The following is a 21,485-nucleotide window of genomic DNA, read 5'->3' as shown; positions in this document are numbered from 1 at the left end:
GACAATGTGTCATCCCGGACACTGGGCCTAAGTGGTTTGCTCTGTCCCTGTAACTCACTCGCTCAAACACTGTCCACGGCTCTCCCTTCCCGACGAAATAATCCCACTGCCTTTAACCTGGCACTGGAGTGTTTGGCAGTTTGAGTCTTGTGTACTTTTGAGATGTTTATCTTTACGCTTCACCTAGACCTTTTCTTTCAGCCCTTTTGGCCCAGATTCTAAGGGCATTACCATCTTTGCTCTGCCAACGCCATGACTCTAATTCCTTCCTCATGCCCTCATCAAGTGTTGTTCTGTATTATAACTCTACATATCTGAAACGTAGCCATTTAACAGTCAGGTACTGAGCAACCACTGTATGTGTGCCCTTGTGCTAGGGTTTAGGGCCATAGCTCACAATTTATGGAAACCAATGACCTCTTATCAGAAATTAATGTTTTCACAGTGAGCAGATAGCATCAGCAATTTGCAGGCAAGGCAGGGCTGCTCTTGTTAGAATCTTTTTCTTTCCCTCTGCCTGGATTGCACACTCCCCAAATGTCAACATGACTCGATTTCTCAGTTCCTTCCGGTCACGTTCTCAGTGACACCTTCTCGACCCACCCTTTTATAAAATAACATCCCATCCCCTGACCTATTGATTTAGATTTGTTATGTTCTATTTATTGTTTGAATAGCACTCATCACTCATATCCTTTCCTTACTTGTTGGTGTATTTACAGCTTTTCCAGCACCTAAAACAGTACGTGGTCCACAGTACTGTTTGTTGATAATAGAAAGAGAACTGGGCTAGACACCAAAAGACCTGGGTTCTAGTAACAGCTCTCCTCCAGGAAAATCATGTGGCCTTTAGCAAGGTGCAGCCTCTTTAAGCCTCAGCCGGCTCCTCCGTAAATTGGGGGTGACATTTGGTGGCTGGCAGGACTGTATATAGGCCCAGATCATACAGGGTCTTCAACTTGAGCATGGATCAGAATCGCCAGGAGGGCCTCTTAAAACACAATTGGAGGGGAGTGCTCCACACTCAGTTTCTAGTTCAGTAGGTCTGGGGTGAAGTCGGAAAATTTGCATTTCTATAATGTCCTCAATGGAGCTGATTCTAGAACTACAGTTGAAGAGAAAGGCACTGGAGGGCTTGTAACCCTAACGGCCCTGCCCAGCTAAGGACTGAAACTAAGGGCCCTGCAGGACATTCTGTGGGGACAGAGTGGACCCATCTGTTCTCTTATTCAGTCAACAACTATTTTGGAAGCGCCGCTGGCCAGGCCAGCGCGGCGGGAGACTCAGACCTGGGCCCAGCGGCGTCAGCAGGGCTGGGCACTGCTCCGACTCCTCACGGCAGGAAGTCTCCGGAGCCGCAAGAAGGCCGCGAGCGGGCGCGGAAAAGGCAAAGGCGGATCCGCGAGCCGGGGCCTCGGACCCTGCTCAGAGCTTCCCGGAACCCTCGGTCCGCTGGCCGCGGTGGGGACGCGACCTCGCTCCTGGCGCGCACCCGGCCCGCGGTAGGCGCGCAGGCGGGCGGAAGGTGGCGCCAGCGCGCGGTATCCGGGGGCGGAGCCGGCGGGGCAGACGGGCTCGGGCCCTGGGCCGTGATGGGCGAAGGCGGGCTGCCCCCGGCCTTCCAGCTGCTGCTGCGTGCCTGCGACCAAGGCGACACGGAGACGGCGCGGCGGCTGCTGGAACCCGGGGCGGCGGAACCGGCGGAGCGCGGCGCGGAGCCAGAGGCAGGCGCGGAGCCGGCGGGGGCCGAGGCGGCCGGGCCCGGGGCAGCGGCAGCGGCCGGGGCGCCGGTGCCCGTCGACTGCTCGGACGAGGCAGGCAACACGGCGCTGCAGTTCGCTGCGGCCGGGGGCCACGAGCCGCTGGTGCGCTTCCTGCTGCGCCGCGGCGCCTCGGTCAACAGCCGCAACCACTATGGCTGGAGCGCGCTCATGCAGGCGGCCAGGTGAGGGGTCGGGGGCGCCGGAGTGGTGTCCAGAGGTGCCCGGGGTCAGGCGGCCAGACCTGTCCGCGGGCCCCCGCAGACGCCCCAGGAGGTAAAGAGTCAATGACTCCTTCGAGAGAGTTGGAATGGTAAACTTTGAGCAGCTTTGGGATGCAACGAGACGTAGAAGCGGTTTTTAATAACATAAAATCAGAGTCTTAGAAACATTGGCCTTTCCAAACAGAATCTGAACACTGCGAGTGGAATCTTAGAGACTCACTCTTAGAGGTTCATTCATTCCTTCTTGTAACAAGGGTTTCCTGAGAACCTGGCTACCCACCCTAGCTTGGTGGTGGGATGCTGCAAAGACCCAAGTAAAGTCCCCACTGGGAGCAGCTCACATGCCATTGGGTAGGCCAGACAAGGGAGCAGGCTTGACAGGGTAAGTTCAGGGAGCTCTTGGAGGTGGGAGAAGCTTTCTGGTAAGGATGATGCATATATACAAGTGGAGACCTGAGGATTTCTAAGAATTAGTCAGGACAGAAGCAGTGGGAGGTGCAAACCCCGTGATAGGAGAGCCATGCAAAGGTTTGGAAGCAATATTGAACATAAAGCATTGGTAGGATTGTTAGATGTTACGGCTGGGAGCGGGGCTGGGAGTAGCCGGAGATGAGCTCTCCTTGGAGAGATGAAGGCAGATGTTAGGGACAGGGCAGGAAAGGTTAGCTATCCTCAGGGCACTGGGGAGTGATGGAAGGTTGTAGCAACGTGAGTGACAGAATCAGATTGTTTTGGAAAATCACTTTAACAGTAATGAGGATGGATTGGACAAGTGGGCTAGAATCAGAAAAGCCCATCGAGGTGATTGCAGCTGTCATGGAAGAGGTGATGTTGGCTTGGACCAGAGCAGAGACAGTGGTTGGGAGAGCAAAGAGATGAGTTTGAGATGTACTCATGAAGCAGGATGGACAGGACTTGAAACCCTGGTATAAAGAAGCTTTGGTGTACAGTGAAGTCTCTTACCCTTGTCAGCCAACTACTTAGGCCAGGGGTGGGCAAACTTTTTGACTCGAGGGCCACAATGGGTTCTTAAACTGGACCGGAGGGCCGGAACAAAAGCATGGATGGAGTGTTTGTGTGAACTAATATAAATTCAAAGTAAAGGAGCGGAGGGGAGAGCAAGAGAACCGGATAGAACAGCCGGATCCGGCCCGAGGGCTGTAGTTTGCCCACAGCTGACTTAGGCCCACCCACCCCTCAGTTTCTTGTGGAAGTTCCCCAAGGAGGGAGCGCAGGTGATAGGTAATTTTGGGTGGATATTGCCAAATTGCTTTCTATACCGTGTATTAGCTTCCTATGGCTGCTGTAACAACTTTCCACAAAATCAGCAGCTTCTGTCCTCACATCTGACTCTGACTCTTCTGCCCCCCTTTTCCACAATTAAAGGACCCTTGTGATTCCAGTGGGCCCACCTAGGTAATTTAGGATACTCCCCATCTCAAGATCAGCTGATTAGCAACCTTAATGATTAATAATCCTATCTACAACCTTAATTTTCCCTTTGCCAAGAAACCTAACACAGGTTCTGGGGATTCATGTGTGAATGCCTCTGGGAGCCTATTATTCTGCCGGCCACAGCAGTGTAAGCGAGTGCTTGTTTTTCTACAGCCTTGCCAACAGTGTGTTAGCAAACTTTTGGGTTTTTGTGTCTGATGGGTGAAAAACCTCATCTCAGTGTAGCTGTGATTTGCATTTGTTAAACTGTGAGTGAAGTAAAGCATCTTTCCGTATGTACGAGCCATTTGTTTTTCTAAAAGGCTTTGAAAACACAGTGTTCTTAGTCATAAAGCCGATGATATTTTATTTCTCCGAGTTCTTTTCCAAGTGTTACACAGTTGTTCTAATTAGTTTGTATTGCTGGAAAAATTTCATTCTGCATTATTTTTCAAATATATCATTTTAAACTGCTGTGTGAAAGTTCATCCATGGGACAGTACTGTGGTTTGCTTAACCATGCCCCAGCCACTGGGCATTTATTTCAGTCATTCTATACACACACTTCAGGAACACATCCTAGTTAGGGAATATATGCCTGTTGGCAAGGGCTATGCAGTGTTTCATGCTCTTATCTGGATGTTGGGACCCTTTGTCTTGACATCTGATTTCTTGCCTGGAGCAATCTGGGATGAACATACAGCCTTCGGAGCTATCTCCACCTTTCCCCTGAGGTTCCCTGTCACTCGTGGGCTTTCTTTCAGGCTTTAAAGTACCAGGTGAGTCCTGGGCCTTGGTACCTGTCTGTGCCGTGGCCACGTCTGCTCGTCTGTCTCTGCCGTACCCTCTCTTGAATCCACACCCTCTCTCGAATCCACACCCTCCCTCCTTCCCCTCTGCCTTAGTCCAGAACACACGTTGTAGGAGCCTTCCATTGCGCTCCCTTCCTCCAGGTGTGCCCTCTCTAATGCATCCTCTACAGAGCTTCCAGATCTTTCTGAAATGAACGTTTGGTTGTGTCAGTATAGGATCTAAATGAAAATAAACCTAAACGCAGGCCAAGATAATTTCATCCAGACTTTTCCTTTGTCTCCCTATAGGTTCTTTTTTGGAAGGGGAGGGAGGAACATTTATCAAGCATTTACTGTATGCCAAGAGAATTATCTCCACTTTACAGATGAGAATATGAAATTACAAAATTTGCTCATGAGCATACAGCTAGTCAGCAGATTTGGGAAATCCGACTACAGAGCTCTCACCATAACCACATATAGGAAGCCCCTTCTGTCCTTAATGAAGCCACCCTCTTCCTCCCAGCTTAGCTTCTTCTTGGAAGCCTGCCATGACACCCCCCTCCCCCACACACCACTGCCCGTTATTTGGTCTCTTAGCACTGGAAGGGCCCCTGCATGTTATAGCTGGTCCCCTTCCTCCGTGGCATCCAAACCTGCCACACATCAGAATCACCTGGATGCTTTTCCAAATCAGATTCCTGAGTTCCCTTTCTGGGGGTTGTGATTCAGAAGACCTGGTAGAGAAGGAGGGGAGGGCAGGGGCTCTGTGTGAGAAGAGGCTCCCCAGGGATTCTGTCACATGGCAGTTTTGGGAGCCACTGATGTATGCCTCACCTCTGATTTCCCATCCAGTGCAGAGGGGCCCTTAGTGAGCCCCTGGATGCCTTGCTGAGCGAGGTTTGTGACCGCAGCACCTGGCATGCTTCAGGATGTCTCAAAGACCCCTCTTCACCAATTTTTGCTATTAACCAAATTCTGCATGACGGTCAGAGTCACCTGATTAATTTCATCTAATTAATTTTATTAATCTTGATGGAGCAGGAGACTCAGAAGAATTAACCTAAACTCTGTTAGCTAATAATTTAGAGAACTTTCCTTCTTCTCTACAACATGGCACTGTTTGCTGGAATTTATGGTCCAAATGTCTTGATTTTGTCCCTTGCAAATTAAGAGGCTCTGGATTAATTACATTCTTCTTTATTCCTTCGTTTATCTTATGGGGCAGCTTTGGGAGCATTAGCTATGACATACTCTCTTATTTACTCCTATGAGAATATGGGAGACTATGACAGCCCTATGAGAGGATTAGAATTGCCCTAGACAGCGCATAGACATTGTCCCTCAGCTGGTGATACTGACCGATAGTCCCCCATCTTTCTGCTGCCTACTCTGTATGTTGAGGAATAATATGTATGGGAGACTTTCTGAAGGTTATATGGTCTGTCTGTCTCTCATATCAGGATGGGCAAATGCATGGCTGTATGCCAACAGGTTCCAGCCTGTGCTTCTCCTCCCTGAATCTAGATACACCTCAGAGTGCTTCAAGACAGTGTTCCCACCCACCACCACTTTCGGTGGAAGAGAGCACCTGTTATCATCCCAGCTCATAATGTTCCAGAGCTTGTCATTGGATCAGTCCAGGCTATCCCAGGCCCTGTGCCTGGACTGCAGTTTGGTCTCTTGTGGATGCTTTGATATCAGAAATGGTTATATTCATGTTTTTTTTCCCTATTCTTAAAATGATAACCTTTATGGATCACTTACATTGTGTTAAGAACTGTGCTGCTTTAAATGAATTAACTAACTCAGTCCACACAAAACCTTAGAAAGTAGGTACTATTGTCACCCCCGTTTCACAGATGAGGAATTGAGGCTCAGAGAAGTTAAGTTGCCCAAGACCACACAGCTGGTAAGTGGTGGAGTGAGAATCACATCCAGGCAGGCGCTCCCGGCCTCTGCTCTCAGCCATTAATCCTGTAACTGAGCATTTTTTTTTTTTTGGTGTTGGCCACAGAAAGCTACTCGCCAAATTTACCTGATGCTACAGGGGCAGGTTGGCCTCTTTCCTTTCCTTTTCCTGCCCTTCATCTCCCCTCCTGCCAGTAAGGCAGAGCTGGACTCTCCACCCAGTGCTCTGAGTGATGGCAGTTTGTGCCAGGTCTTTAAACACAGGTGTTAGTTGCAGAAATTAATTAGTAATCATAGCAGCTGTTCAGAAAGCCCAAGTTTCCCTATCTTCAGTAATTACCTATTAAAAATTTAGCATCCACAAAATTATCTCAGCCTTTGTTTAATCTTTTTATGTTTTCATCCTGATTGAATGACCTCTTGGGCTACCCCATGAGTTCAGAAAACATTCCAAATGTCAGCATTCTGCTGAAATTCAGCCCTCTTCTTCCTCTGTGAAAATTTGTTAAACCAGAAGAGCGGGGTTTGGGATTTTAGGTCTGAGTTCAAGTTTTGACTCTGTGATTTTCAAATTTCTGGATTATTGATCTCCATTCTAATCTTGATGGCCTCATCTGTGAAATGGGTGATTTATTAAGATAAGATAAGATAAAAATGTGACAGTACCTCATAATCTGCTGTTAGGAATTATACTAGATTTTTTCCGATGCTTGATAACTAAATAGTGTAACCTCTTGAATTCTCTACTCCAGTGGAGGATCTACTATACTAGTCCATTGCCTGTCTCTGGACCATCCTCTACAATGTTATGTCAGCCATTCAATTATTCATTCACTTAATTGACAAAATTTATTGAGCTCCACTATGGGTCAGCCACCCAGTCCTATCTTTGGAGAGTCTAATAAGTGGTGGGTACAGATGAGCATGGCCAGAGGGTACAGTGTGAGAGTTGGGAGGAGATGAGGTTGAAAGTCGGTGGGTCTTCCGGCAGGGGGAAGCGGCCATCAGATTTAGGGTTTGGGACTGTCATTTTTGGTTTGGGGACTATCTGGAGGACGGGCAGGAAGGGACAACCCTGGAAGCAGGGAGACAGGCTGAGGTTGCAGCTTTCTGCCTTTGAGTTTATTCCAGCTGGACTTGCCCTCTCCCTGCTCTTGGAGAAGAGGACAGGCCCCGTCCCCCTGCTGCTGGAGGAGCCAGTTCACCAAGCTCTCCCTCCGTGGGCAGCGCTCTGTGGGCCGAGGTGACCTGGTGCTGTTCAGGTTCATGTCCCAGAAGGTATTTGTAAGTTCAAAGCAGAGTTCAGCCTTGGCTCTGCCTCCACAGGGAGGAGGGAGGCCCTGGGTTTAGCTGAGCTATAAAACTCGCATCCGGAAAGGAGTGCACAACGGGAGATTTAAAAAGCTGCCTTGCAGATTCAGACGTCGCGCAGGTATGACGGTCTTGTAAAACCTGGCAGAGCTGGCCCCTCTCTTCTTGTCATTCTGTCCTTGTTAGTCCAGCCTCTTCCAGCTCTGACACACAGCTCTGAGCCCAGAAAGAGTGTGCCAACCAGAAGTGCTGTGAAACAGAACTTTTCCGCCCTCTCCAGACAAAAGAAGGGAGAGATTTTTGCTAGGAAGAAGCATCTGTTTTCCCTTCCTGGTTTTAGAGAGTTGGTGGGTGCTTATTTGTCTCCCCAATGTCTCAGGAGGGCCTTTCCTCAAGCTTCACTTGGAGCGGGGGAGGGGGGGCGAGGGTCTGACCCAAGGTCCAAATCTAAGCATCAGGCAGTGTACTAGTACATTCCTGCCAGCAGATGGCAGCAGGCCTCTGGTGAGATGTTCAAGCCTGTTTCTGCTGACCACAGCCTTGCCACACCTCTTGGCATGGGGTCCTGTGCCTCTGGTCTAGAAGGACCTTCTCTCTGTGTGCATTCGGAGAGGGAAAGGGTAGACATGAGTCAGACATGGGCCCTGCCCATGGGGAGATCAGCATTGGCAGATCACCAGGCTACAAAACAGAATAAAATGACCTTTCTGAGATGTGGGAGGCAGCGTGGTGTAGGGGAAAGAGGGAGGGCAGCAGGATTCAGACAGACCTGGGTTCTGACCCTGACGCAGCTCCTCACTGGCTGGGTAACCTCGCGTGTTGCATAATGTGAACTGATTACAATGATAATAGCTAACATTTGTATGGTGCTTCCTTTGGCCAAGCACTGTTTTAATAATTATACATTTATTATATATTTAGGTATGTTAACTCAATCCTTAACATTCCCTTGAAATCTGTACAGCTATATCCCATTTTACAGATGAGGGAATGAAGGCACAGAGAAGTTAAAGTTCTTTTTCGAGGTCATGCAGCTAATGGATGTCAGGATTCAAACCTAGCAAGGCAATTGCTCACCTTTGTGGTGGTGCATCTGCAGGGCTAGCACCAGAAGCACCTGGCACCAGAAGAAGGCCTTTCATTATAAGCAGCTCTTGGGGCTTCATGACAAATGAGCATTAAATAAGTGTTTCCTTATCAGGGCTCCATATTTAGTGTCACTGATTCTCCATCTTCCTGGCAGATTTGGGCACGTGAGCGTGGCACACCTGCTTTTGGATCATGGGGCTGATGTCAATGCCCAGAACCGGCTGGGGGCCCGTGTGCTCACTGTGGCCTCTCGGGGTGGCCACCTGGGCGTGGTGAAGCTGCTCCTGGAAGCTGGCGCCTTCGTGGACCATCACAACCCCTCAGGCGAGCAGCCGGCGGCAGGGGACAGCAGGAATGAGCTGCTGGACATCACAGCCCTGATGGCTGCCATCCAGCACGGACATGAGGCCGTGGTGCGTCTGCTGCTGGAGTGGGGTGCAGACCCCAACCACGCGGCACGGACTGTGGGCTGGAGTCCGCTGATGCTGGCAGCGCTCATTGGAAGGCTGGGTGTGGCCCAGCAGCTGGTGGAGAAGGGGGCCAACCCCGACCATCTCAGTGTGCTGGAGAAGACTGCCTTCGAGGTCGCGCTTGACCGCAAACACAGGGACCTTGCAGATTACCTGGACCCACTGACCACCGTCAGGCCCAAGACAGGTCAGGCTGCTTCTCCCCACCCCCTACCCTCTCCCCCACTGTGGCTTCACAGAGGACCCCAAATTGTGTGTTTTTGTTTTTTAATATATTTTTATTGATTTCAGAGAGGAAGGGAGAGAGAGAAAGAGAGAAACATCAATGAGGAGAGAGAATCATTGATTGGCTGCCTCCTGCACACCCCATGCTGGTGATCCAGCTCACAATCCAGGTGTGTGTCCCAACCAAGAATCGAACTGTGACCTCCTGGTTCATAGGTTGATGCTCAACCACTGAGCCATGCTGGCTGGGCTTCAGCCCACTTTTGAGGTTTTTCAACACCTAGTAATGTGTCCTCTTTCTTTCTTTTTTTCTTTTTTGCCATCTTTCTGGCATTTAAAGAGCTGTTTGAACAATCCTTAGCAAATCTGCCGTAGGACACATTGCGTTTTAAAACTTCCAGTTCATCACCGTGCAGTAGGACCGTGAAATGCCATATCACACACAGCCTCAGTACCCTCTTTCTGTGATGGGTCTGACTTCAGTGACAGGCAGCCCAGGCTGTAATGACAGGTTGCAGTGTATAAGCGTCTAGGACTGAAAGGTGAAAATCTGAAGGAAAGGCCAGCTGAGGGACCTGGGATAGGTTGCCTGAATTCACCTAGCTTCTGTTTTGTTGTCCACAAATGGGGGACAGGAGTAGCATGTCAGAGGACTGCTGTGAGGATAAAGTGAGGTCACCCTGGCCAAGTGTGGGTACTTGAGAGGTATTGGGAGCTGCCACCCCCTCAAGTTATTGTTACTATTGTTATATTTGACAGGATCGGGTCATGGCTATGCATATAGACTTCCTCGTTGAGCAGACCCAGGTTTGAAGCTAGTTCTTCACTTTGTGGCTGGATGGACTTAGGCATGTTCGTTGTCCCTTCAGGACTTCAGTGTCCTCGTTCCCAAAAGAATCATAATAAATGTGCTTACCTCGTAAGGTTCTGTGAGCAATAGTAAGGTAGGTGCCTGTGAAATGTGTATCTAGCACCTGGCACATAGTTAGCACTCAGTAAATAGAAACTAGTATAATGGTTTTAATTGACCATCATTCGTTTAGTTAGTATGAGTGCCTACAATGTACCAGGCACTGCTCTCAGTACGTGGGATATGTCAATGAGCAGATCTGTCCCTGCCACTGAGAACCTTGGCAATAAACAGGAAATAGAATAGCACATTAATTAAATAAAATAAGTTGCACAGCACGGTAGATGGTAAGTGTCAGGGGGGCAAGGCAGAGGGTTTGGAGTGGTACAGTGGGGGTGATGCAGTCCTGGCCTTGAGGAGGTGAGACTTAAACTGACTCAGGAGCTGAGGGAATATGCCATGCGGGCTGTCAGGAGAGTCTTCAGGTAGGACAACAGCAAGGACCAAGGCTGCATTATTAATAATGGTAGGCTATTAAAGAAATAATAATGGCCACTAGCTCTTTTTGTGAGATGCCAGGAAATTCACCCCACCAGGGACTTAGGGACCCCTAGGTCTCTCTTCTCAAATTAGCAGTAGCAGGCTATCTTGGAGGCAATAACTGTCATTGTGATGCCCTGTCTACCCTCACTGTGGTTGTTTCTTGGGCTAGGACAGGGTCCCCAGAGCTGCTCTAATATTGATGCAAAAAACTGGATCCTGGAGTGAGGAAGGGACCAGTCCAGGGTCACTTGACATCAGGGGCACAGCTGCCCCAACCTCCTGGGGTAGACTGTCAGTGATTCATTTGTAGCGGACGGTTGCTTAGCAACCAACATTAAGGCCAGGTGACACGCTCTTTTCTGTCAAAGGGTCTTGGCATGAGAGGGTACCAGCCCACAGCAAATTAGACTTTGAAACACTTAAAGGAACACATCGTATTTATTAAAACGAAAATGCAGATTCATTTCATAATAGTATTTTACAGGCAAAATCAGACACTTGGTTCCACGTCTATACTTCCTTTCACAACCCTGCAGTTAAGTAGTAGTCCTTGCTGGGGTGGACGCTGGTCACTAGTAAAGATCACAAAAATTGCACTTTGAGTAGGACCTAACCATTTCTGAAGCATTCCCCTCTGTGTTATTGGTCCCTGCAACCACCATGTGGCCCGCACATGAACATGTAATCCCCATTTTAGCGACGAGGAGACAGATGGTTCTAGGAATGCACTCATTTTGATATGCTGACTCTGGACTCAGTGCTCCCTGGGTTGTGCTGCAGCTTCCTCCCAGCTGCCCTGGGGGCTGATCTGGACCAGAGGGGCAGCCCAGAGCCTCAGGCTTCCTCCTGCAGTGGCTCCTTCCCTGGAGCTAGTCAAAGGCGGCAGGAAGTCCTGCGTTTACCACCCGAGAGAGGACTGGCCATGACGATGTCTGCTTTCCTACAGGAGCAGGATCCCCACTAGTCAAGCTTGGAGGAAGGTGATGGATGAGCAGATGAAGGAGGGGCTGGCACTGGGTGGGTCCAGCAAGGCCCAGCTTTGGGGGTCAGGAGTGGGAGGAGTGGGTGTTCTACACTAGCCAAGCATGAACACATCAGGTGGGAAATCGCCCGCAGGGAGCTGTGTCTACAGGTCAGGGGCGGGGGTGACTCAGATTGTTGCTTATTTGGGAAGGAAAGCAAAAATTAACAATGGCTCTTCTGGAGGCCATATCCATGACCGTCTCCTGGGCTTAGCTGCTTAGCATCTCAGGGTCCTCGGCTTTGGGCTTATCCATAGTTGTCCATTTTGTTTTTAGGAGCAAAGAATCATTCTTGCTTTTAAAAATTTTCATAGGAATTCAGATTCTTCTAAGACTGTGCTTTTCCGTCATACCTAAGACAGGACATCCCAAAGATTGGAATGCCTAAAACTTTGTGTGTTGTGGGATCAGGAAATAGTCCGCTGCTCACTCATGTCATTTTAGCCAAATGGCCTCCCAAGACCTGTCTCTGAAGCATTTCCCAACACTGATGCTAACCCTTCCAGGAGGGCTGCTGGATTCGTCTGCTGCTTAGGTCTCCAATTCGATTGCTTTTGAAAAGTGTATGATTTTAAAAGTTAGGCTGTGTGGTAACATGCTTGTGACTTTTCTGTTATGTTAAACCTTAACTTTAAAAATCTTTGTTTACCTAGATGAGGAGAAAAGGCGACCTGATATTTTCCATGCATTGAAAATGGGTAAGCACTTTAGAAAATCTTTTGGGATATTTAAGGATTCAGTGCCACACTCTCCCGACGTAATATCTGTAGTCCTATTCAAGGTCACCTAGGGCAGTGGTCGGCAAACTCATTAGTCAACAAAGCCAAATATTAACAGTACAACGATTGAAATTTCTTTTGAGAGCCAAATTTTTTAAACTTAAATGTCCTCTAATGCCACTTCTTCAAAATAGACTCGCCCAGGCCGAAAACCGACTTCTGCACATGGGCCACGAAGTTTCAGTCACACTGTAAGTGCGCGCCCGCACGTGGTATTTTGTGGAAGAGCCACACTCAACGGGCCAAAGAGCCGCATGTGGCTTGCGAGCCGCGGTTTGCCAACCACTGACCTAGGGCAGTGGTCGGCAAACTCATTAGTCAACAGAGCCAAATATCAACAGTACAACGATTGAAATTTCTTTTGAGAGCCAAATTTTTTAAACTTAAACTTCTTCTAATGCCACTTCTTCAAAATAGACTCACCCAGGCCGTGATATTTTGTGGAAGAGCCACACTCAAGGGGCCAAAGAGCCGCATGTAGCTCGCGAGCCGCGGTTTGCCGACCACTGACCTAGGGCATTTGAGAAAGAAATAGGCGTTTTGTTGATTCTCGACTCTAGTTTCACCCAGGAAGGTTCAGACTCTAGAGGCTGGTAGTTATTATGGGGCTTTACCAGTAGATTCCAGCCTGCCCTCCCAGGCTCTTCCACCTCTCCAGACAAACCCTGTGGTTAGGTCCTGGCTTTTCCCTACCTCTGAAATGCCAGGCTGCCCACCTGCCTGCATCAGTATTTTTGTGATGTAGGACTATTTAGCCTAAAATTTCCTCTTCTGATATAGACCCCACCTCCAGGAAGCCCTCCCTGATCCTCAACCCCTGGCCAGACGTGAACTCACCTGCATAGTCATTGCCCTTTCTCTGTTTCCTTCATCTGTCCTCTTAAGATACCAACATTTATCTCTTTTAGGAAACCTGTTTGTATGGTGGTCTCTGTCCTTTATAGACTGAAGGATTTGAGCGGGGGGGCTACCTCCGACTCATCTTTGGAGCCCCTGTGGTGCCCAGTAGCCCAGTGCAGAAACAGGTGCAGCAAGTGTTTGTTAAATGAACCCACTGGATACATAAGCCTGCGGTGCCAGGCCCATGGATGATTGCTTCTCTTTGTAGGAAACTTCCAGTTGGTCAAAGAGATTGCTGATGAAGACCCCAACCACGTGAACCTGGTCAATGGGGACGGGGCAACCCCCCTGATGCTGGCAGCCGTCATGGGGCAGCTGTCTCTGGTGCAGCTGCTGGTGGAGAGGCATGCCGAAGTTGACAAGCAGGACAGCGTGCATGGCTGGACGGCCCTCATGCAGGCCACCTACCACGGGTCAGTGCCAGCCCCACTTTCTCAGCGGCAAGGCTGCTAGGATGCTCAGGCTGGGAGAGGGTTCCTGATGGGGCTTTCTGGTCCTGAGACCTACAGATAAACCCCACGGCTGTGAAGTTGATGGGGCATGCACAAAAGGTTAAAGAAGTGCAGGCTCATTCTTTCCTGCGTTCCTGCCCTTCTGTGTCCAGATCTCCCATGACTTTGTCACAGAACGTCACCAGTGGCCATGCAAACCAGGCAGCAGAAACTTTTTAGGAGTAAGTTTCTGTAGGTTGAGTTCAGTTGAACAGGGTGATTGGTTTGTTTTCTTACTTGATGAGTTTCAACTTCCACCTCAGCACCTTGGCCTCTGGGAGACTTCCATGTGTGGGGGTCCTCACTGGGTCGGGGGAGTGGGGCCTTGTGTAGTCTTGGTGGCCAAATGGTTTTGGGGCAGAACCCTCGGTGTTCATTTTGTCAATGGAAGGAGCACTTGGGCTTTGATTTCCTTCACGTTCGTGTCTGACCTGCCCACGGGGTAGGGGACGAGGCATGTGAGACTATTTGCAGCTCTCCACGCTCTTCTTACACACTCAGCGACGGGGCGCTGTAGTTAATATCACGTCTTGTTGCTCAGGAGCAAAGCCATGCTTTTGTTTTCCGTGGGTCTAACTCTGGCTCTTTCTTTCCTCCGCAGGAATAAGGAAATTGTTAAATATCTGCTAAACCAAGGAGCTGATGTCACTCTTCGAGCAAAAAACGGGTACACGGCCTTTGACCTAGTGATGCTGCTGAGTGATCCTGGTGGGTTGTTTCAGGAAAAGGGTTCTCAACCTGCATTGCCTTTTTCAGGCTGGGAATCCAGATAATCACCTGTGTTTTAAGCACTTACTTATTCAAAGGGGAAGCCACTCTCAAGCCCCAAGAGCTCACCACATGGCTTTCAGCAAGTCACCCCCTTCCCAGCAAGGGCTGGGCTGGGACCAGGCAGTCCCTGAGGCCTCTCCTAGCACCAGCCTCTGGGAATCTCAAGGAGGGAAGGCCAGCAAGGCATGTGTCTGCCTGGCAGTCCACACAAATCCTAGAATGGTATCTGATTTATAGCCATAAATTCTGAGGGACTCGGGAGGAATCAAAAAGGCCCTCTGACAGCAGAATTAGAGGTGGAGCAATGTCCCCTCAGTTAAATTGTGTAGGTGGAGGCTGCCCGGTCAAGGGTGCCATACTGGAGGTACCTGTATTACCAGCCCACCTCTCTTGGTCTCCAGCTGGCACTGTGCCCTCCCCTTAGCCCCTCCCCAAGTGTGACGGGCCCTCCTCTGTGACCTGCGGCTTCTAATGAGCCAGCCCAAGAGGCAGTAGAGCTCGGCGGCTGGGCCTGGAGGACAGCAGCGGCGGAGGCGACGAGTGGCACCGAGAGGGGCACTGAGAGGCCGTGCGGGACGCGGGCACCAGGAAGGGGAAAGCACAGAGGTTGACTTTTCACCACACTGAAACCATTAGGAAAAAATCCTTGTGGTTAACATAGCGGCTTCAGAGTGTAACCTGTACTGGGGCCTAGAAATTATTTTAAATGGCGACTGATATGTCTCAAGGTGAACTCGTCCATCCTAAGGCACTCCCACTTATAGTAGGAGCTCAGCTGATCCACGCGGACAAGTTAGATGAGAAGGTAGAAGATAGCGCCATGCCAATTCGACAAACTGTGAATTCTACCCGGGAAACTCCTCCCAAAAGCAAGCCTGCTGAAGGGGAAGAAGGAAAGCCAGAACCAGACATAAGTTCAGAGAAATCTGTCTCCACTGTAGAAGAACAAGAGAAGGAAACTCCACCTGCTACATCTAGTGAGACAGAGCAGCCAAAGGGGGAACCTGAGAGTGCAGAGAAGGAAGAAAACAAGTCCTCTGAGGAAACCAAAAATGAAGAGAAAGATCAGTCTAAAGAAAAGGAGAAGAAAGTGAAAAAACCAATACCTTCTTGGGCTACCCTTTCTGCCAGTCAGCTCTCAAGGGCCCAGAAACAAACACCACTGGCCTCCTCCCCACGTCCCAAGATGGATGCGATCCTGACTGAGGCCATTAAGGCATGCTTCCAGAAGAGTGGTGCATCAGTTGTTGCTATTCGAAAATATATCATCCATAGGTACCCTTCTCTGGGGTTGGAGAGAAGGGGCTACCTCCTTAAACAAGCACTGAAAAGAGAATTAAATAGAGGTGTCATCAAACAGGTAAAAGGGAAAGGTGCTTCTGGGAGTTTTGTTGTGGTCCAGAAATCAAGAAAAACCCCTAAAAAATCCAGAAACAGAAAGAACAGGAGCTCTGCAGTGGACCCAGAACCACAAGTAAAATTGGAGGATATCCTCCCACTGGCCTTTACTCGCCTTTGTGAACCTAAAGAAGCTTCCTACAGTCTCATCAGAAAATGTGTGTCTTAGTATTATCCTAAACTTAGAGTGGATATCAGGCCTCAGCTGTTGAAGAATGCTCTGCAGAGAGCAGTAGAAAGAGCCATTTAGAACAAATAACTGGTAAAGGTGCTTCTGGAACATTCCAGCTGAAGAAATCAGGGGAGAAACCCCTGCTTGGTGGAAGCCTGATGGAATATGTAGTCTTGTCTGCCATTGCTACCATGAATGAGCCAAAGACCTGTTCCACCACTGCTCTGAAGAAGTATGTCCTGGAGAACCACCCAGGGACCAGTTCTAACTATCAAATGCATTTGCTGAAGAAAACCCTGCAGAAATGCGAAAAGAATGGGTGGATGGAACAGATCTCTCTAAAGGATTCAGTGGCACCTTCCAACTCTGTTTTCCCTGTTATCCCAGCCCAGGAGTTCTATTTCCAAAGAAAGAGTCAGATGAGTCTTAAGATGAGGATGAGGATGAAGATGACTCATCAGAAGAAGACTCTGAGGATGAAGAGCCTCCTCCACCTAAGAGGTTGCATAAGAAAACCCCAGCCAAGTCATCAGGAAAGGCTGCACCCGTGAAGCAGAGGGTCTAAGCCTGTGCCTAAAGTCCCTGCTGCCCAGCGATGGGAAGCCAGGCCCCTGCCCAAGAAAGCCCCTCCTAAGGTCAAAACTCCTGCCAAGAAAGCCAGACCCTTACCCTCAGTCATCAAGAAACCCAGTGGTGGCTCTGCAAAGAAGCCTGTGGCTAGTGTGTGAAAGGAAGTGAAGTTGCCTGGCAAGGGCAAATCCACCATGAAGAAATCTTTCAAAGCAAAAAAAGTAAATTTTATAGACAAAAAGGGTATTGTGATGAAATTTAAAATCTTATTTTCTAAAAAAAGAAGAGGCAGGGTCTCTGTTTATAATCCTGGAGTTTTGCCAGAGAGGGAGAGGCTGAGAGGCTCTCCCGACCCCCAGGCTTTAAGCCCTGAGCCAGATCCCAACCTGCTGGCCGTGGGGAGAGGACTTTTACCTCCGCAGTCCCAAGTGGGGTTACTCCTGCTGCCGCTCCTATCTACGGGGTGGCAGGCCAGAGTGTCCTTTCTCATCAGCAGCATTGCCACCCTCCCGCCCCTCCCCACACATCACACAACTGCTTGGTTCCATTTCATCCTCCTGGGGTGTGAGGGAAGCAGAGCTTCACACCGTCTTGTGGAGGGAGATGACCGAAACCAGGGGAAATTACTTGACCCAGTGGGAGAGGTGGGCCCTCTGCCCAAGTCCAGTGAGCTCACTCCTGTCGTTCAGAATGAGTCTCTCTGCGACCCTAGGCTGGATGGCCCAGGCTTTTCTGACAAACTTGGTCTCTCACTGTGTCTCGTCTCCCTCGCTCCCCGCCCATTTCCCCTCTCTCTTTCCCTATAAAATAATCTATTGCTAGTGGGGTTTTTTCCCCTAGTGGGTTTTTTAATGAAGTTTTCTGCCTGAAATTTTCCAAGAAACACATGCTTATTATTGAACTAGAGGCTCGGTGCACAAATTCGTGCATGGGTGGGGTCCCTCAGCCTGGCTGGCAATTTGGGCTGATGGGGGGGCATGGCCCAGGGGGAGGGACCACGGGAGGTTGGCTGGTGGGCCCCCCCAATCAAGGCCGATGCGGGGGCCAGTCAGCCAGGGGAGGGACTGTGGGAGGTTGGCCAGCTGGCTGACTCCCCCAATCAGAGCCGATTGGGGTGGGGGGAGGCCAGCCAACCGCAGGAGGTTGGCTGTGGGGGAGCACTGACCACCAGGGGGCAGCTCCTGCGTTGAGCATCTACCCTCTGGTGGTCAGTGCACGTCATAGCAACCAGTCGACCGGTCATTCGGTTGTTCGGTCGCTTAGGCTTTTATATATATAGATACTTGGAGAGAAGAAAATAAACAGGCATCAAGAGAAAAGCACTGTTAATAGTTTTCAGTAATTTCTTCTTGTTTCTTGCTTTTTCTATAACCTAGTTGAATTAATAATAACTAATAATACTTGACTTTTCTTATGTACTTACTGTATGTCAGGAATTCCCTCGAATCCTCCAGATACCTTTATGTGCGGGCACTACAGTCGCCTCTTTTACACAGGCACAGAGAGGGTCCTTAATTTACCTGCAGAGAGGTACCTCTGTTACCAGCCCCCTCTCTTGGTCTCCAGAGAGGGACTGAGGCAGACTTTGAACCTCTGCCATCTGGCTACAGAACCCGTACGTTTTAAACAACACACTCTGCCTTCCTGCGGGAAGAGAGCTTCTGTTTTTTCTTTCTGGTTAAATGGGTTCAGTGCTGCTAGCCTTTTTGCCATTTTTTGTGGGGGGACCTTGATCATAGAATAATAAAGACTCTGGAGCTGCAGGGCTGAATTCTAAGACTGACAGGGGTTGTTTTAGGCCCAGTCCCCATAGCCCAACAGACATATTTGCAGGTAAAACGCTGCCTTTTGTGCCCATAGACACGGAACTTGTTCGACTGCTGGCATCTGTCTGCATGCAGGTGAATAAAGACAAAGGCCGGCCCAGCCACCCGCCACCCCTGCCCTACTCGAAGGTCCGACAGCCCTGGAGCGTCCCAGTGCTGCCCGATGACAAAGGCGGGCTTAAGGTTTGCCTTTTCTTGTCTTAAAAGGCTTCTGAGAGTCAGATGGAAGAGTGGGGGATGCCTGCCACTTCCTGTTAACATAGGGCAGTGGTCGGCAAACTCATTAGTCAACAGAGCCAAATATCAACAGTACAACGATTGAAATTTCTTTTGAGAGCCAAATTTTTTAAACTTCTTCTAACGCCACTTCTTCAAAATAGACTCGTCCAGGCCGTGGTATTTTGTGGAAGAGCCACACTCAAGGGGCCAAAGAGCCGCATGTGGCTCGCGAGCCGCAGTTTACCGACCATGGACCTAGGGCTAGTTTAGGCTTGGGGATGGGGTGGGCTTGCAAGGGTGGGAAGTAAGATGGGGATGACAGTAGGGAATGGTGGGGACTGGGGAAAACTGGGGTGATCATAACCACCTAGTGACATCAGAGGCTGTTTTGCAAGAATATGGGTCCATGTTACCAGATCTTCCCCTGCTTTTTTTCCCCAGAAGAAACTAGAAATCCAGATTTTGATGTGGAAACTCAATTTATAAATGTAGGGAACTTTTTAAACTTCTGCATGATGTAATCCTGAGCTAGCCAAAGTGAACACCTCTGCTCCCACCCAGGCCATCTGCTTTAGTGTGTAGAACATTTTTTGGTTGTGCCATTCTGGGATCTCCCAGTGGTCCACAGGCCCCCATCAGCTTCTTTCTAGAAACACCAAAACCACGCTCCAGTTGCTTATTTCTAACTGCAAGCCTGGTATTTTTTCTTTGAGTTTTTCATCCTCCCCATCTGCTCTACTTATTTGAAATCAAACTTATCTCCCCACCGCCCCCATCCTGTCTGAGGTTCTAGTGCCTCCTCAGATCTGAAGACTTGGCATTCCTTTCCTGTGGTGGCTCAAGGCCCGGATTCTTCCTCACAGTGCTGCTTGCATGGATCCCTCTGACCGCACTGCCATCTCCGCAGGCCAGGCCCTCACAGCCTTCCTTTGGGCTGTGCCAGTTACCTTTGACTGCAGCTGTCTTCTTTCTAGGTGGGGAGGCATCAGCTACAGAGACACATGGCCAGGCCTTGGTATGGACACCCTAACACCTCTCACATTGTCTGTCACTGGGATGGGGAAGAGCTTATGCAGTGATATTAAGGTGTTTGGTGTTGCCTCTTTGTCCATCTCTCTGTTCTTGACTCGCTATAAGACTGAGCAAGGAACACCCCTGCCTGGGTCTCCATGTCTCAATTTATGCAGTGAAGAGATTTATTAGATGAAGGGTGGCAATTAGGGTTCACTGCCACCTCCAGCTATTGGAAATGGTTCCTAAGGGCAGGGTCAGGAAGCATTTACAAAATCAGGGTTTATTGGGAAAGGGTGCTATCTGTGGTCCATTGGTAATGCCTGCCATGGGCCCAGGAGAGGGGAGGGGAAGCAAGTGTGAAGTAGTCACTGTCCCTGGGCTAGGTGTTCCTTTGCATGACTTCTGCTCTGCATCCCCTTGGCAGTCCTGGTGGAACCGAATGTCCAATCGGTTTCGGAAGCTCAAATTGATGCAGACTCTGCCCCGTGGGCTGTCCAGCAACCAGCCATTGCCTTTCTGTGATGAGCCAGAGCCAGCACTGGACACCACAATGCGGGCACCCCCCCAGGACAAGACAAGCTGCTCTGGGCTCCCCGACGTGGCCCCCACAATGAAAGGCAATGGTAAGAAAAAGCTGCAGGTGTGGTAGAATTTCCAGAATGGTTAGACCCAAATCCTCTGCCCTATGTCCTACCTTCTAGGCTGATATCAAAGGGAGATGATATTGGAATGTGACGGTGCAGCAGAGTGGCTGCTCTGGCAAAGAAGAGACGTAGGCAGGGACACAGGTGCTGTCAGCGTGGTAGGATCAGGGGAGCTAGTGGCAACAGCCCTGGGAAGGACCTGAAGTCATTGAGAGGTGGCTTTCCCACCCATCAAATGTGATGTGTCTCTGGCACTGAAAGTGTTTTGAAACAGAACGAGTTACCTGGGGGCGGAGGGGTAATGAGCTCCCCCACACGGAGGTATTCAACAGTTGGATGACTTTGCGAGGGTGCTAAAGGAGCTTCTGCACTGACGGGGAAACTGTTTAGATCAGATCTCTTCTAACAAACGCCCCACACCTAGGCTAGCTCCTTTGGCACCGCTGTCTGAGACAGACTATCGAGCTGGGTGCACCACTATCTGACCCAGCACGGTAGTGGTTTATGGAAAAGCTGAAAACATGCTCTGAGATACATTTTTAATGCTTTCCTTTTATTCAGATATTGAATACCAATTATTATTAAATATTTAATCTCCCAGGAGAGTTGGTTGACCAGGATGAAGGCCAACCTGATCACTCATCCTCATGCCACAAACTCATGGCGGGGGCGGGGGAGGGGTCATTTCAGGAAACTTCCATTTGTCTCTCAGGTCCTGGGAGCACGAGAGGAGAAAAGGAAGATGTGTTATTGACAACCATGGTGAGTGCGGGGCTTTTCTAAAAGCATTCCGGGCCTCTACCAGTCATTAGTTGATTGACTTATAAGGAGGGATGTGGGCATTTGTCGTTTTTGTGGTGGTCACAGCTGGGATTGCCATCACAATGTGTTGCAATGGGTACAGCTCTGGCACCGAGGAGTCGGAACAGATGCCAGCCCGAAACCGTGGGCAAGGCTGTGCTGGTGCTTAGAGGGCAGATGTAAGCCCTGAGGACAGGGCATTGAAGGGTAGGAGTTGATGGGTGACATTGGACATTTGGTATGGAGAGCCCAGGAGAAAGGACTCATAGA

General features: G+C 49.6%; 1 protein-coding gene and 1 pseudogene across 2 annotated transcripts in view; both read left to right on the top strand.

Annotated features, from left to right (window-relative positions):
- The first annotated feature begins 1,304 nt into the window (after positions 1-1,304).
- The window catches only part of ANKS6 (ankyrin repeat and sterile alpha motif domain containing 6), a 47,433-nt gene continuing 27,252 nt past the window's right edge, over positions 1,305-21,485 (top strand). The window contains exons 1-8 of the mRNA XM_080668051.1: positions 1,305-1,945; positions 8,675-9,177; positions 12,284-12,328; positions 13,518-13,722; positions 14,402-14,508; positions 18,572-18,720; positions 20,195-20,393; positions 21,127-21,176. Of these exons, the coding sequence (XP_080524177.1) occupies positions 1,593-1,945; positions 8,675-9,177; positions 12,284-12,328; positions 13,518-13,722; positions 14,402-14,508; positions 18,572-18,720; positions 20,195-20,393; positions 21,127-21,176 (1,611 nt within the window). The 5' untranslated portion in view covers positions 1,305-1,592. The remainder of the gene's footprint in view (positions 1,946-8,674; positions 9,178-12,283; positions 12,329-13,517; positions 13,723-14,401; positions 14,509-18,571; positions 18,721-20,194; positions 20,394-21,126; positions 21,177-21,485) is intronic.
- Positions 14,601-17,084, top strand: LOC308249558 (heterochromatin protein 1-binding protein 3-like; annotated as a pseudogene). Its single transcript has 2 exons — positions 14,601-16,954; positions 17,071-17,084. The product of its transcript is annotated as a heterochromatin protein 1-binding protein 3-like (transcript).

This window comes from Plecotus auritus (genome assembly GCF_963455305.1).
Source record: "Plecotus auritus genome assembly, chromosome: 5".
NCBI lineage: Eukaryota > Metazoa > Chordata > Mammalia > Chiroptera > Vespertilionidae > Plecotus > Plecotus auritus.
This window is presented reverse-complemented; position numbering and strand designations above follow the sequence as displayed.